Source organism: Macrobrachium rosenbergii, chromosome 48, assembly GCF_040412425.1.
Source record: "Macrobrachium rosenbergii isolate ZJJX-2024 chromosome 48, ASM4041242v1, whole genome shotgun sequence".
Classification (NCBI taxonomy): domain Eukaryota; kingdom Metazoa; phylum Arthropoda; class Malacostraca; order Decapoda; family Palaemonidae; genus Macrobrachium; species Macrobrachium rosenbergii.
The window spans coordinates 47,483,508-47,501,622 of record NC_089788.1 but is presented as its reverse complement, the minus strand read 5'-3'; the positions used below and the strand labels follow the sequence as shown (position 1 = coordinate 47,501,622).

Below are 18,115 nucleotides of genomic sequence, written 5' to 3'. Positions count from 1 at the left end.
GAAGGACGTGTCCAAATCCCTAACTTTTGCTTTATTGTAGCCCGAGGGTTACCAATGGGTGACAGATCCAGAGAATTACCCGGCCAGTTAAGGATAACGCCACTATGGCTGTCTTTAAACCACTCCCTTATTTTGGCAGTCTGGGCAGGAGCACCGTCTTGCTGAAATATCGAAGTCAAGCTCTTCTCACATGAACTCTCCAAATGGAGATTCAAAAGTGTGTGATAGACCTCCTTCGTCACTGTCTCATGGGTTGGGGGGGGGAGAATAACCAGATCCCCAAAGCTGCCGTATACAAAAGACCCCCATGCTATAAGGTACTGGGATTGCTTGGCCGAGGTGAAGAGGAGGTTCCCTGTAAGTGGGTCTGCCCCTAGAACATGCCACTACACGCTTCCTCTTTTCGTCACACACAGAAAAGCAAGCATCGTCAGGCCAAACCACTTCACGCCATTCAATAAGCTCCCAATGTTTATAGGCTTTATCAAAAGTGGGCCTTCTGTGCCTTCGAGCTGGAGGGAGAGATAGTCTTTTCTTGATGGGAACCTTTTGTACCCCTCCCTATGCAGGGACTCCTGGGGACACCAACAGTAGCAAGGGATTCAGTTCCTTAAGTTTCTTTGCTATAAGGGTTGGATTTCAACTCGACTGACGCTTTAGAACCCCCCAAAGTGCAGAGGGAGACTTCCCTAAGCTTCCCACCTCCGTGGCGATGGACGGTGTTAATATCGACAGCACAACTTTCCTCAAACTGGTTGATAAGGTTGTAAACGGCCCTAAGTTTCTTTCCGATGTGACGAACAATATCTGCAGCTTTTAAACCATCCTTGTGACACTGGATCATCACGCAATGTAAGCCGCTTAGACATAATTATTCACAAAAGAAAAATTAACCAAACACAAAGCACTGTAGTACAAATGAGACAACCGGACGGAGCAAAAACGCGTGGATTACTGAACCCTACAGTAGATAAACAAACAGGCGACTGCGGTTATGACTTTTAAAAGATCGCCGTAATGGTTATTTCCCTAAAATTTGCCGAAAACGTGTGCTAAGTTACCATTTTGGCAATTTGCCCCATTCAATTTTTTTGCCCGCCTTGAGGGAGTGATTCAGATTCACGTGAAATTGGATTTGAGAGGGGATTTATTGCAACATCAATCCACGCTGATTTAATATATATATATATATATATATATATATATATATATATATATATATATATATATATATATATATTTAATATATATATATATATATATATATATATATATATATATATATATATTGTCAATCTAGTATGAATTAGTGATTTCTACCACAATGTATCAGCCCTTTGTCAACGGTGCTGGAGTCACCAAACAATCACAGCCTAAATAACTCCACCAGCTTTGAAGAAGCAGTTTTACGTCAGGATTCCGATTTGTTTATCGTTAGCTTGGATGTGGAATCATTGTTCACTAATGTAGGCCTACCATTGCAGGAGACCATTCAGATTATTCTAGATAAGATTTTTATCACCCGTGACACCGTTTTCAACAATTTTAACAAATTGGATTTTAAAAAGTTGTTACAGTTGGCAGTGCTGGACACTGCCTTCGTTTTTAACTGTAAGTCTTATAAACAAACTGATGGTATGGCAATGGGAACTCCACTCGGTCCTACCTTTGCTGATATTTTCATGTGCTCCCTGGAGGAGCTCATACTAGATGACTAAATGTCCGCTGGCATACCACCCTCTGTTTTACCGAAGGTATGTTGACGAAGAAGCTAAGTATACCTTAGTTTAACCAGACCACTGAGCTGATTAACGGCTCTCCTAGGGCTGGCCCAAAGAATTAGACTTATTTTACGTGGCTAATAACCAATTGGTTATCTAGCAATGGGACCTATAGCTTATTGTGGAATCCGAACCACATTATACTGAGAAATGAATTTCTATCACCAAAAATAAATTCCTCTAATTCTTCCTTGGCCGGCCAGAGACTCGAACTCGGGCGTGGCAGAGTGCTAGCCGAGAACTCTACCGACTCGTCCAACGAGGAATTGGTATGTTGATGATACCTTTTTGCTTTTGCCGGGGCGATGTAGACAGCTTTTCAGATATGTTAATTGTATACATCAGAATGTAAAGTTTACCATATAATATGAAATAACACGTTATCCTATTTAGATGATTTAGTTTTAATACCACGATTAAAAAAAAAACGTTTACAGCCGTTGCTTTTTAATTTTAAGTTAAATTCATTATCGGCCCTGTTATATAGGGCTTTTAGTTTGACTTCTAACTGGATCTCTTTCCATGAGGAAATAATGTATCCTCAAAAGTATTTTGTTGACAAATGCTTCCCATCCAAACTGTTTTTTAGGAACATTAACAAATTTTATAACAAAGTTTTCATTCCAACATTCGATGTACCTACTGCTCAGTTGGGGGGCCCAGTATTCCACTGATACAAGAGTCTTTCTATGAAGGATTATACCGCCATATTCCGACTATTAATTTAAAGCTAATACCAAGAAACCCATTAACGATGGCTCTTTATTTAAGTACAGAGAAAAGCTAAGCCCACTAATGACCTCCGCTGCAACATACAAATTCACTTGCCCCAGATATGACTTGGGGACATGTCGGTTTCACACGGAGGCTGCTGAAATCCCTCAAATACGTGACCTTGTACTTACTGTAAATGAGAGCATATAGAATAAAATATGACGATTTTGACATATTGGGTAGAACCTCGAATGACCAACTCCTAACGGTTCTGAAATCACTATTTTATTAAACAGATTGTTCCGCAGTTAAACTCCCAGTCCTCTGCCACGTTGAAATGCAAACACGAAAATTCAGATGGAATAAAATTTAATAATATAAGAAAAGGAAACATAAGCACGTTTTCTTATGTTAAGTAACATTTCCGTACAGATTATTTCCCTTTCGAAGCAAACCCATATATAACAATTTGAAAACAGACAAAGGAAAAGAAAGAGCTAAAAAAAATAAAGGTTATTAATGCAATAACTTACTAGTAGGTTTCTTTACCTTGCTTTGAACTTCGCCGTTTTTACATGCGCACGCGCGGTCGCTTTCAGCAATCCAAAACAGACGCGATTTTCTCAGTGGGTCTGGCGATCCAGTTTTCCAGACCATTGTCGAGGTAGTCACGTTGATAATTTATTTATGAAATAACCTGATAAACGAAGCCTTTGGGATAGAAGGAGGGTCTCTGTCTCTGTCTCTGTCTCTCCCCCTCACACTGCCCCACTCTTCTCTCCGTTGTCGTCTTAGGAAGACATAATTATGATCCGGATATTTATTATTATTCTGTCCATCTGGAGCAGGTGGTGGGTCAAAAAAGCAATTAAGACACAAGGATGAATGTAAGTACTTGTTAAGAAGAACAACAGCAACAACAAAAACAAGAAGGCATTCTTTAAGGGAAAACAACTGAAAATAGATGTTCAGTCGAAGAACGTGAAATGAAATGTGAAATATAAATTCATTTAAAATTCATGATATCGTGTAGTTTACTTATTAGTGGGTCAACATGATGGGAAAGATAAAAATAAACCATGAATGAAGACACCAAGACGAAGATGGAAAACACATCCCATTCATATTTCCTCTGAAATAAAATGTTTCGGTTATAGTAATTAAGCCGAGCATAAAACACGATGATTCAGCGCAAAGGTGCCGCATTGTGATGAAAATGATGAAAATGCAACAGATCTGAGTTTTACTCAAGCGGCAATTGATCATGATAATGCCTAAAAATTAACTGAATGAGTTTCAATAATGCCATGAAATATTAGTAGAAGAGAGAGATATTCCATCATGTAACTGAGAAGTAGCCAACACAGCAAAATGATATCTCACGAGATCAAAAGGACTGAAATGAATAATCATGCAATCCGGTATGCAATGTTTCAATTATACAGAATTCATAAAGAGAGAGAGAGACTATAGGGTTAAGTGAATTTAGTTGCTATATGAGAAAATGCTTCAATTTTCCTCTAACGTCGAGGGGTCCTCAGTTTAATTAAGGCCAACTCCTTCCAAGAATACCTACACGGAATCTAAATGTGCAGGAATCCCTTATTCCTTATTTCGGTATTTACCCTTTCTTTCCCCTGTGCTCTTTTACTCCATTTCGCCCTTGCAGTGGTTAGTTACTGACCTTCTTATTAGTCTTTTTCGTCTTTTTACACACTAAAATACTATGTTAAATTTCAAACTTTGGCTCCTACATTATACAACGCAAAGATGAATCCCATATAAAGCATGAACTGACATATGTAAAGGAACAGAATTAACAGGTAATGGGTGCAGACCGAAACGTAGGACAACTGTTGTTTTAGTACAGATAAGAAATGACAGTATTCTAATTCTAAGATGTGTGCGTTTCATGTTTCTTGAACACTTCATAAAAAAAGGAAGAAAGAGAAATATCATCTTGAGTGACAGACCCCAGGAAAAAGCGTCCTTCAGAGATCTTCTCTAACGCCTAAACCCAAGGCATCGCATGCATAGCAGAACATTCCTTTGGCACTATATTTTCTTTTTTGAAAATAAATGAGCGGAATCCGAGGAACCAAACAAAGAATTTAAACTACGAATTTCTCTCTCGCGCGTCTTGTAATGTTCGTCGGTTTCACTTACATAAATGATGTATCTTCTTAACATCTTAGTGGCCTTATCGAGTGCAATCAAGTTTCCAAGGGTTACGTGCACCTGGGGTCTCTGCCATATTTGTGGTAAGAAGACGAGAGTGTATGTTGAAAGAATTTTTCCTTTTTGGATCCAACTTTTTACATCTGAGCCAGCATTTTCGAAATGTGTCAGCAAGCAAGTTTCTTTTGTTTATTCGCAGTATGAATTAAGATGCGTGTGATGAAAGGAAACAATAGGGTTTTTGCCTTCATCGCCTCTATTTTATCCTTACATTCTTGAAGTGCTCCAGTCGACTTTCCATATTCTTCATAGCTATTTAAATTTTAGTTCTCTTCGTTATTAGGTTAGATTTTAGTTTAGATGGAAAGGCGAGACGTTAAAATGAGACCGATTATATAGGTAACTAAGATCTGAGATTTTTTTATTCATGCCTGATTTCAAGCTCAGGTAAAAGGCACAGGTGTAGCATGGAGTTGATGCTCTTGTCTTCTTATTGCCGGAGTGCTGGCGAAAACTATAATGTTTTATGATGAGCAAAGGAAATACCTTCTGTATGCAGAAAGGTAAATAGAAATGAAATTAAAAGAAAAAAGCAGTGTAGATGCTGTGTGCCGTAAGATTTCTTCTGACATTTTCTTAATCACTGAATCGGTAGATATCTGTTAAATACGGCATTGCGGAAAAACATGAGCAAATCCTCCAGGGAAGGCTACGAATTTAATAAATGAACTGCCAGTTCATTTATCAAGTCTCCATTAGATTAATGCCGTTAGTGAACATATGCAACAGACCAGAAAGCATTGGAAGGAAGGCGTGCTGAAGGTGTGGAAGATGCACGTGGCTCTGGAGTCGAGATATTGCAAAACAGAGGCATGAGGCTTCACTGGGACTCGGTGGCACCCGCACTAGACTCCTAATTCCTGTTGCAGGGTCGGTAACCCAGCTAAAAGCACACGCCACCCCCAACCGACCCCCGCCCCCGCCTCCTCCAGCCCACTTGTTTATATCTCTCTCCTTTCAATTTTCACTGAATATCGGAAAAACAAAGATTGACGAATATTCTCCTTTACATCCTCTGATTTGTTAGTGAGCATTAAATTAAAAAAAAAAAAAGTGAAACTTCCATCATCAGAAATCAAAGTACTTTCAAGATTGTAAATCAGGTCAGTATTACGAGATGAACTGCAGTAAAATCCAGTACATATAAAACTAGAAAATACTAAACTTATCAGAATATGCCTTCATATAACTGTTTCGAAATGATGTCAGCGATTTGGAACCTCGTACTCTTGAGAAAAGGAAAAAGATTGAAGCATTAATTTTCCTCATACCTTGCCTTAACTTTACCAATATCCCTCAATCAACCCCTTTTTTTCAAAACAATCATTGTCATCCTTTTGCAATCTAACTTTCCATGTAAAGGAGTTTTTGGGTGTTTTTAAGACCAACGTTTCAGTTCTGTCCCATTGATCTCAAGTTTCCGTCTCAGCTTGACGTGGCCAAAGAAACTTCTCAGGAAACAGACACTAATGGAGTTTTTCTTCTTGCATGACACTCCGAAAGGTCTGGAGAATTTCCATATATTTTTTATATCATTTTTTCCTTCCCCCCATTCCACTTTCCTCCCTGTTTTCTGCATCTTTTTCTCCGTTCCACTTTCCTCTGTGTGTGTGTGTCTCTCTCTCTCTTTCTTTCCTATGATAATCTCACTTTATATATGTCTGTCTGTCTCTCTCTCTCTTTCATGGTAACAAAATATTCTTGAACTATGATTCCACATAATGCGCTTAAAGAATGGTTGGTGGTGTTCATTAGGAAAATTGTCAGCTTATTCATTCGTATGTCTGAGTGGTAGGTTTGCGTTGGCTTTTATTTACCAAGAACGAATTTATTCTATTTCCTTATTTCGTACCATCTAGCTGACATCTTCCTTAACTTCCTTTTTGCCTCTGTTGTGTTCGTTACACTTACTTTTTCGCTGGTATTCGGTTACGTCTTTCTTTCTGTTTTTCATCACTCAACTTCCATCCTTCGTCAGCGGCGTCCGCATCACATCACGCAGCGTGGACTCGTCTTCCACCTTAGAAAGCTCGTAATTATGACCTTCTTATTTTATTGAGTCCTTCCAGCAAGAAAGTAAATTCTTGCAAGTTTATTTGTAAGTGACAACATACCACTCATCCAGATGTCATTAGTATTCCATATGATTTTTTATAATGCTTTTACCAATCATCTCTTACAATTAAGTTCCATGTTAATTACCTAGAAATTCTATATTTGTTTATTGGTCCTTCAATTCATTATTTTGAGCTTTATTTTCATATATTTTAAATTTGTGAGTTAGATAGTGGTGAAACTGTCTCGAGTCATCCAAGGTTTTCCAATGTCTAAACAAGGACTTTGTTGAGACAACGCTAGCAATTACTAGGGCTTCCATCACGCAACTCCAACGCTTTAGAGAAGCATCCCATGGCTATATGTCTTTCTGGATGTAATCTTCTCCCTCTTCTGTTTGTCATGTCATTGGCTATATATAGAAAGACTTCATGTGTGCAGCTTGTCCTCAATTAGCCAATACTGTGCTTCTCAAAACTTTATGATTAGGTACTGGATCTTCATGTGCTGACATAACCTACTGTTAACATTTTGTAACTGAAATCATAGTTATCTACTACATATTCGATTTTTACGATGCAGATAGGTGTGGATGAAGGATAAATATGAAATCTAAATCTCTTTAGAGAGAAGAAAGAAATGGGATGAAGTGTTTAAAGAAACACGAAAAAAACCATTACGTCGCTTGGATCAAATCTTTTGAGGTCTAAAAGGGATAGCTGATGTATGACAACGGGTTTACAAAACAGACTCACGGAAAAAAAAGCAAGACATAAAATGCATCACAAAATAAAGTTAGCAGTTCGAAGAGTTACCACCGACGATCGCCAGACGTCGCGGCGCCTGAGCTCATCTGAACTTCTCTGAAATTTGACGCAGGCCTTTGGAGTCTGGTGGGAACTCCATAGGCAGCAATGAGACCAGAAAAGCGAACAAGGGTTACTTGATTATTCTTCTGCCACCAAGGAGTTTAATCAGACGGAGAAGTTGTGCGTCACTGACGAACGATGGGAGTTACAAAGAAAAAATAATGTCTGAAGTGGAATGACATTGCTTTATTTCCTCAATTGAGACCACAGCACTTCTGCATCGTGTTATTGCACTCGGTCAAAAAATGTGCTGGAAATCCGGAATTCTCAGAATGTTATTGGTCTTGGGAGTTGTCACCAAAATGGACATTTGAAACCCTTGCCAATAAAACACAACTCAAGAATGATTGCTGCAGGAGAAAGGAGAAAAGTCACACTGCTCAACAGGGAATCTCTCTCTCTCTCTCTCTCTCTCTCTCTCTCTCTCTCTCTGTTTTTCTCTCAATTTTGTTCATGTTTCAGTTAATGTCAAAAAAATATCGAACATATTTTAGTTTAGAATTCATACGATAAGTGAATTACTCTCTCTCTCTCTCTCTCTCTCTCTCTCTCTCTCTCTCTCTCTCTCTCTAATCCCGTTACACCTATTTTCGAACTCGAGGTTTTTATGGGGATAAAATTATTTGTCCCTTTGCCTAGGAAAACTTTCAAGACTAAGTAGCGGAAAACTTTTAAGGATTCTGACTCGTATAAAACTGATAACATGTACAATAATTTCAAAATACCCTGCAAAATACCGATTGTCTTTCGCTCCTACTTTTAGAATCTCTCTACATCAAGAAACTGTCGCCTTCCTTAAACAAGCAAAATACTTCCACACCATTAAACATTGCCTAACTGCCTATTACTCACACACTCTCTCTCTCTCTCTCTCTCTCTCTCTCTCTCTCTTTTTTTCTTCTCTGGCATCGGCTTTGTCTATTCTGTTCCCTATCAGTTGGCAGCCACACCTCTTAACAGTTAAGCAGGTCCGGGAACACCTTTCCATTTTTTTTTTTACCTGTTATTTCACCGAATTATGTATATTTTTAATTTATTTTTAGCTAAAAACTACCTGGTAGTTTTTATTTTACTCTTAGTTTAACAATATTTTTTTATATTGTAAAATTTAATTTATTATAGCCCTGATGATGGGAAGGGATTTCCGAAACGTTGGTGCAAATAAAAAGATGACATGGTTTCCGGTCTTCTTGCTATCCTGTTTATTATTATTATTATTATTATTATTATTATTATTATTATTATTATTATTATTACTTAAATCAATGGCATTATTCACAGATGCTATCTTTTTATCTAGACTGAATCAGCCTATATTTCTTCTTTTTCGCTCATCGGCAAGAAACGGTCGGCTGACTAAAGTAAGTAAATGAGAAAAAAAGTTAATAATTTCTCCTTATATATTCCTGAGAAGCTTGCATGTAGAAAAACAGAAGTGTAGACTGATTCAAATTCTAGTTAAATATAGTATCTGCAAATAAGGCCAGTCACACAGTTCTTCGTTGGACGAGTCGGTAGAGTTCTTGGCTAGCACTCTGTTAGGCCCGAGTTCGAGTCTCTGGCCGGCCAATGAAGAATTTAGAGGAATTTATTGCTGGTGATAGAAATTCATTTCTCGGTATAATGTGGTTCGGATTCCACAATAAGTTGTAGGTCCCATTGCTAGGTAACCAACTGGTTCTTAGCCACGTAAAATAAGTCTAATCCTTCAGGCCAGCCCTCTCTAGGAGAGCTGTTAATCAGCTCAGTGGTCTGGTTAAACTAAGGTATACTTAACTTAACTTTAACAGGAATGGCATAAGATATATAATATATATTGTCAAGAATAAACATCCCTCCCTTCCGTGTATAGTAATTCCAGCAATCAATTTCGAATTAATCTGTTGTTTCTCTGTCTTTTGAATCGGGCATCTCAGGAAAACAAAAGCTTTATTTGAACCAGTTCACAGCTGTTAGTAAACCTCCCCTTCCCCCTTAAAAGATCATATGATGCTGGAACAATACCTTTAAACCCAGTCTCCCCCATCGCCTGAGATGGGGTAGCATTCTTAGTGTTCAGGAAGCCCAAGAGAAAGGCTTATTGGAACTTAGGGGATGCGGTAGGATTTTATTCTGAGCAAGGCCTTAGTCCTAAAGGTCTCCTCTTCTCTGTGATTTTGCTGGCGAATATGACTCCTTGCAGGTATTGCTGGCCAGAACCGAGATACCCCCACGACATATATTTTGTTGTAAAAAACAGAAGGTGATTTTTTTGGTCTGATCTCTTCTGCACCGGACGTATTTTCTTTTTTCCCTGCTCCGCTGGTGTGACGATCGTCGACGGACAGCCAAACCGATTGTTAGGCGCCAACAATGGTCATAAAAGGAGGGACACGTGGCACAATCACAATTCCATGCTTCCATACCCCGCCTGCCACCCAAATAATTCCTGGTCGTAGTTCGGAGAAGTTTCCGTTGTATCATATCTAGAGAGGTGGGGCCAACTGTTCTTATGAAGTATTCCTCCATCCTGGAACACCATCATTTGCATTACTATTTCACGTAATCAGAGCAGACTGAATGGGATTATTATCACTGAACTGATTATTGCAGATTGGCCCCATTTTTTATCCACTTGCTTGTTGCCAGTTCATGTCATTATTGTTACTGTGTCCTATTCTGAATCTGCCCTCAGTGATTATGTTGTATTGTGACTAAATGTTGATTTGCTAATGTTGATTTCTAAGTTGCTGTAAATAAATCCCTGTAAATTGGTAACAGAATTCTAAATGAGATACATGGCGACCTGGACATTTAATTTGCATTCCAGGAAACTCTGAGGTAAGTCTTCAATTAAATCCTTTTGTTTACAAACTGACCCTTGGTTTATGGCAGCATCAGTTATAATTTTGTGTTTAAATTTTATCAAACATGAGTGTGTCCAGTCTGTAATTTTATATATATATATATATATATATATATATATATATATATATATATATATATATATATACATCCATAGTATATATGATATATATAATCTAATGCACTAAGCTAGAAAGTAATACTGCAAAACTAGTCCCAAGCGACAACTATTAACAAAAGCATCGCTGCCAACTATTAACAAAAGCATCGCTGCCAGGAACCGGCTGTCACGTGCAGTCACCAACCTCCCGACTTCGTCCTCATGGTGAAGTCAGAGGAGAGAGTAAATCCCTCGCCTCAAGACGCTGTTGTCTCTGGAAATCCTTTAAGCATTCTGCCAGTTCTCAACAGGAAGCATTTCTTCCTTTACATTCTTATTACTTCAGGAGACTCTTTTTTTTCAAGAGAAATGACTTATTGGCTCAAGTGACTCTACTCTATAATTATATTCTAATCGAGCAACGAATTTTTGAATTTAAAAATGATTCCTCTTAAAGAAAAGTAATTTCATTGGTCTAGAATATCTAATTCTGATTGTCAAAAAATTATTCCTAGTTAGTATTAATACTGTGGTATCTTACGCATACAACTGTTGTCATATATTTTACTTTTTGTAAAAAAAATAGGTGACGATTTTTTAATGATTTAATTCTCTTACTTTCAATGGGACTATTTTCTTTCTTTTTTATTATAAATATCGAAACGATGTCATTATTCTCCTAGTGAGAGTAAGAAAATGTAAAATAAAGCAAGAGAGAGTTGCAAGAACGTTAATAAACAAGAAATATGCGGATTTTTTAATGGAAAAGTGGTTGGAGATGGAAGAGAGTTTTTCGACTGTAATAATACCAGTAACTTGACTGACTTCGAACACGCAGACGTTTCTGTTTTAGTCAGGAAAACACCACAAGATTTATAACGCTTGTTTAACATAATGTATCATATCTAGAGAGGTGGGACCAAAGATAAAATCTAAGAGCAACAAATTTTAAGGCCAGATATGCTCAAATAGATGATAATAACATTAATTGGAGGGATGTTGAATAAAGTTGAATCTTTCGATATCTAGGAACAATGATATTTGATGTAGGGTCTTAATGAAAGACCAAAAAGAACAGGTCAAACAATGGGAAAACCGAACAAGATTTGTAAATCAAACAGATTGAAATTTCCCGGGAAAGGGAATTATTCATAATTATTATGTGATCTGTATTGCTATACGGACATGAATCATGGGGTAACATTGAAACTACCTAAAAGGTTTTGGAAGTTTGAGAATGAACCTTTAAGAATAATATTTAGAATCAGATGGTCGGACAGAATTAGAAATATCAGAGGAGAAATTACGGAAGTTCCGTAAGAAGATGAGATAATGATGAAAGGGAGATGGAAATGGCTTGGACATGTCCTTCGCACCACCCTATGGAGAATGACAGTTGAAAGAGTCAGCTGGCGTCCTGTGGGCACCAGAAGAGTGAAACGACACTGAACCCACTTGAATGAGACTATGAGACGGGGTGCTGGTGAAGAGAAGAGCTTTGTGTAAGTGAAATCACAGGAAAAACATGAGTGACGGAATTTCACAGAGGCCAGTTTTGTCGTTCTGCGGAAAGAGTCACTGATGATCCCTAAATTAAAACGGACAGACGTACATAAATAAACACGATAACATCCAAGTATATGAAGGTGACTGCGAATGGTCAATGATAAAAGAATGTTTTGTCTAGAATGCGTTATTCTTTCACATTTGAGTTTCGTCTGAGGAATGAAATAGGGAACAAGAGATAGAGGGAAAGAGAAAGTTTTAATTATTCAGTTTCTGAAAAAAGGAATGACATAACTTTTATAAAATTTAGTATAGACAGCATGCATAAAGTAACAAAATTAAATGGACAAAATAACAAGAAGAATTAGTGTGCGAAAACTGATGAAGGAAAGATTAAACTAAGAATGTATAGAGGAAAAGACTTCAAGGTACAATACAGATGGAACTCGGATGAAATATTAGCGATTCATTCGCCTCTGGGTCGGGAAGTTGGGCAACATGCGCTGGCATGCCGGGGCTACGCGCCTGACCAGGAAAAACCTCAGGTACTGTACTCGTGCAGCAGAACTGCTACTGGCCTGGACTCTCACTTGAAAGACCGGGGTTCGGCTCTGATGAGAGTCACAGAAATTTCGTATCTATATATATTTATATATATATATATATATATATATATATATATATATATATATATATATATATATATATATATATATATATATATATATATATATATATATATATATATATATATATATATATATATATATATATATATATATATATATATATATATATATATATATAGATATATATATATATATATATATATATATATATATATATATATATATATATATATATATATATATATATATATATATATACTCTGTATATATAATTTTTTCTCTTTTTTTGAGTCTTTACAATGCAGTTTCATCGCACGACGTCGATATCATAAATCAAAATGTAATTCATATCAGCTTTGAAAAGTCAATGAAATCCGGTTTTATTGCGGGGGATGGTTAACAATGAAGCATTCGGGCCGAGTCCGCTTTAAAAAAAAAAAAAAAAAGCTTTGATTAAAACGAGCGAACAGGAAAATTTACCCCCCGAATATTGCATTAGCTTTTCCCTCTCCGGATAATTAAATCTGTTGCCAATGAATTGAGGTAATTATTTTGAACGCATTTCATACAGATTTGTGCTGAGGCTCCGAACAAATCTTAATTCTGTTTTATAGACATAGGCCTCATATTTCAGTGCTGATGCCCACGAAGAATGACGTTCTCCCACCCGATAAGTGATTTGTTTATGGGATGCTATGAATAAAAATTAAAACCAACATAACGGTATTTTATCAAGAAAACACACACATATAGGTGTATTTGTCCGAGGTTTCCGGATTGCTTTGAATTTTCAAGAACGTTTTACGGCGAAATATATTTCCCATCTCATCTCAAAATTCCCATTTCCCCGGCATTCTGCATCTGTCCAAGCTGCCAGGGCATAAATCATCATTAATCTTGTTTACCTGCAACTGGTCCTGAAAGAACTGATTTTTAGTAAAGCTATTTCCTGCCTCGATGCTTACTTGAGTAAAATGAAAAAAAAAAAAAACTGGAATACTTGAGTGATAGAAATTCTGAAGATATCCATCCTTGATCTCCGCGAAGCCTTTAATTTGGATGAAGAAACTATTTAGAATGAATATGCGAATTGAAAATAGTGTTTTTGACGTAGCTACGTAATTTCGAACGGGCATTCTGGAGATGATAAGGGCTCATAGCACCATCGTATTCGTGATCCCTTGTTTAACATTCTTTAAATAAATCCTCAAGTTATCTTTAAAATGTGTGTATATACTAAGAAGAATAAATTTTGTGGTTTATTGTATGCCAAATTACACCGAGAATGCTGGCGCTTATGTTAAGCACTAGTATATTTGTTCTAAGAAAAACAGATTGTTAACACTTACCTTGAAGTGTTGGTAGTATTAATTCGAGTAGTTCTCTCTCTCTCTCTCTCTCTCTCTCTCTCTCTCTCTCGTGCTAAATATCCTACATCTAGTGTGTATAAATCAAAATGTGTTTACAAAAATAGTTTATTTTGTAAATTTAACATATAGCAGGTTAAACGTGGTAAACAGGCAAAATCCTAAAAAGAAAAGGAAAAGCTAAATTAATGCCTGCCCCAAACATTTTATAAGTCACCAAAATTATAAGTGGGATTCTTTCCATTTCACCCCCACCCCCTCCATCATTAGTTAGTCACCATTTTAATTATGTCCCACATAATTAAAATCCCACAGTGGACCAGTAGGCGTGTTTACACATGACACAAGCGAGCATGCATGGCGATACATGACTATTCAGGAGCACTTGCATGAAACATCTGTAGAGAGAAGTCATCTCACATTAGCCTTAGTTATGGTAAAATGATTTGTTATTGATTCTTTCAGTTACAAACTTAGACTCCTTAGCTTTACGAAAGTTTCTCCAGCAATATTTCTCAGTTTCTTCAGTTTTCTGTTTCACAAGCTACCTTTTTCTCTTTTTCCCCTGCTGCTGTCTTTCTGTCCCTAGATTCTTACAAAGTAAGAATCTAGGGATAGAAACGTGATCTGAAATAGGATTTGACTTCATTCCTTTCATGCCGTTCCAAATCCTTCCAGGATAAATCGGGAACACTGCGGTCAGGAACTGCGAATCCAATTCTCATTTTGTTAACTTCAACGACAGTCATAATATTAAATCTTATGTCCTTTTCTTATAGCTGTCTTTGAATCCTGGTACTTTTTCAAGATATTGAGCACTCAGGTATACACTGATGATATAAAACATCAAATTACTTTATCTAAATACATATTTTAATACGTAAGATCACCTTTATGCTATGATTAATTTTGTTTTGTTCGTCGCTAGGGGTCAGTGACGGGGTAGCTTGGAAAATTTAAATTTTCCAAGCCAAGATGCCTAGGCCAGGGAAACAAGTGAAACAACAGAAAGGATGCACATTTAGGGGGTGAAGCATTCAAGCAAAAACTTGAAACTGAAAAGAAAATCCTCAGTGAAAGTTCATCCATAAAACGTTCTTCTTTAGAACACAAATCGTATTCAGTGGAAAGCCTGTTGACGCAACCAGTGGGAAGTACTGTATTATGAAATGTGGTTATATTGAAGGTGTGTTTAGAAAAATGGCCTGTCCATATTGTCGTGAAAATTCTGATATTGACGCGAAAATATTATATAAATTACTTGACTGTTCCATTTTTGTTATGTTCAGAGGGTGTGAAATTATTATAAATGATGATGATATATGTAAATCAAGCTTTTTACCATTAACTTCTATGATTGTTTATGTAACAATGTTGTTCGGGTTAGGCTACAATGGGTTTTCAAAACTGATTGGGTGCTTGAGTTTAGGGAAAATTAGTAATAAAACTTATGGAAGATATGCTCAACACATTACTGAATTGGCTGTAGCAAAAGTGAGAAGTTTACTTACGAATACCATAGAACTTTTCAAGTATTATATTGATAAACATGGCATTGCACCTAGAAGAGACTTATTACATATGGATGTCTCATTTGATGGTTCCTGGCACAAGAGAACAGAAATGAGTCTCTCCACTCAAGACTGTCGAGATATTGTCCAAAACACAAAAATATTACCAAACAGATGCTGGACTTTGCTGCTGCACAAGCAGTTGCTAATTATAATGCAGGCTATAAGGCCAGTCACTTTGGATGCATCATCTGCGCATTTACTTGTTCAGCTGCCCATTTTTTCTAGGCCAGTAGACCCAGCAGACTGGCCACCAGTTCGGTCCGATTCATTCAGGACTGATGCAGTAGACAGAGGGTCATTTCAGATTAGCTCTGATTTCACATTCCCCAAAAAAGAAGACGGAAGAAGTTTTCATCATCATTATTTTCACGGAACATAGGTTAATGGGGAAAAGATAAAGCAGACTTGGCTTATCTACTCAAAAACAAAAAATGCCTTCTACTGCTTTTGTTGTAAATTATTTTCAACAAAGGAACACAAATTAGTGACAGAAGGACTGACAGACTGGAAAGACTTAGGTGCACTTTTGAAAAGTCATGAAAGCAGTCCAGAACACATGTCACACATGGCGACCTGGAAAGATTTACAGCTCCATTTGCAAACTGGAAAGACAGTAGAGCAAGCTGAAAGGACACTATTGGAGGCTGAAAAGAGGCGCTGGGGAGATGTCCTGACTCACTTAATCTCCATCACCCAATCTCTAGCTGAGAGAAATCTTGCGTTTAGAGGTTCATCAAACACTTTACACCAGCAAAATAATGGGAATTTTTTAAAAGAGGTGGAGCTGCTTGCTAAATTTGATCGTGTCATGAAGCAGCACATTGAGCGTGTTGAGAGTGGCCAGTTCAGTCATTCCAGCTATCTTGGAAATATCATCCAAAATGAGCTTGTTGCCTCAATCAGTGGGAAACTAATGGACACAGTGGCGACTGAGATTAAACAGTCCAAATATTATTCAGTCATTTTGGACTGTACTCCCGATGTAAGCCACCAAGAACAGATGTCAGTCATCATAAGGACTGTCAAAATGGACAAAGCACCAGAAATCAAGGAACATTTTATGGGATTTCTTGTAACTTCTGAAACAACAGGTCTTGGTTTGTCATCACTGATTTTGAAGAAACTGATGGAGCTGAATATTCCCTTTGATGATTGCAGAGGACAATCATATGATAATGGTGCCAACATGAAAGGGAGGAACAAAGGAGTTCAAGCCAGACTTCTTGAGAAGAACCCTCGTGCACTTTATGTTCCATGTGGGGCACATTCCCTAAACTTGGTGGTATCTGATGCAGCAACAGCTTCAACAGATGCCACCAGCTATTTCGGCAATGTATAGAAACTGTACAGCCTTTTTTCAGCATTGCCACAAAGATGGGCAATCCTAAAGGAACATGTCACTGTTGCGCTCAAGACTTGGAGCGACACAAGGTGGGGGAGCCTTATTAACAGCATAGAGGCTGTGTGGTACCAGGCCTCTAATATAAGGGAAGTTTTGCTGAAGATCACGGAAGTGATGGATCCTCTGACCAAGGTTGAAGCCCAAAGTTTGGCAGAAGAGGCGGGGTCATACCGATTTCTCATTTGCACAGTCGTATGGTATGACATTCTACACATTGTGAACCATGTCAGCAAGCTCCTGCAGTCTCCCAAAATGCAGCTTGATGTGGCAGTTGACCTCCTCACTAAAGCAAAAACATCTCTGACTAACTACAGAAGAACTGGCGTTGCTTCAGCTCAGGCCTCTGCTAAAGACACGTGTCAGGAAATGAATGTAGAGGCTGTACCCAAGAGAAAAGATTAAGAAGCACAAAAAAGCACTTTGGTTATGAAGCCCCAGATGAGCCCATTGCAGATGCCATGAAGAGGCCAGAAGCAACATTCTTTAATGTTGTTGTTGACACAGCCATTGAATCCTTAACTGATAGGTTTAAAACACTGGGTGAAGTGAGAGACAGATTTGGAGTGCTGCTCAGTTTACAAAAACTGGATGATCAGGCATTGAGCAACCATTGTGAGACCCTCTGCATGACATTAAGCACTGGAAATAAAAGTGACATTGATGGAAAAGAACTGGCTGTGGAAGTCAAAAACTTGCCAAGGTTACACTCAGATGACATGACTGCTCTTGAGCTGCTCACCTTTGTCCACAAAAAACATTTGGAGGAACTGTATCCCAATCTGTGGGTTGCCCTGAGAATTGCCTGCACTCTGCCTGTGACTGTGGCCTCAGCGGAGAGGAGCTTCTCAAAGCTGAAGCTCATCAAGACCTATCTAAGGTCTTCCATGGGACATGATCGACTCACTGGTCTTGCAATAATTATCATCAGCCATGAGGTGGGCAAGCAGGTGTCATATGAGGACATCATTGATGACTTTGTGAATAAAAAAGCCAGGAAGCAGACATTTTGAGGACAATACATTGTTATTGTGAATAA

General features: G+C 37.8%; 2 protein-coding genes across 2 annotated transcripts; both read left to right on the top strand.

Annotated features, from left to right (window-relative positions):
* Positions 1-16,242: 16,242 nt before the first annotated feature.
* Positions 16,243-17,016, top strand: LOC136831082 (zinc finger MYM-type protein 1-like). The gene has a single exon (XM_067091030.1). The coding sequence runs from the start codon at positions 16,243-16,245 to the stop codon at positions 17,014-17,016; it is 774 nt and encodes a 257-aa protein (XP_066947131.1).
* A 521-nt stretch (positions 17,017-17,537) lies between these two features.
* LOC136831081 (uncharacterized) lies at positions 17,538-18,089 on the top strand. Its single transcript, XM_067091029.1, has one exon. The coding sequence runs from the start codon at positions 17,538-17,540 to the stop codon at positions 18,087-18,089; it is 552 nt and encodes a 183-aa protein (XP_066947130.1).
* The last annotated feature ends 26 nt before the right edge of the window (positions 18,090-18,115 follow it).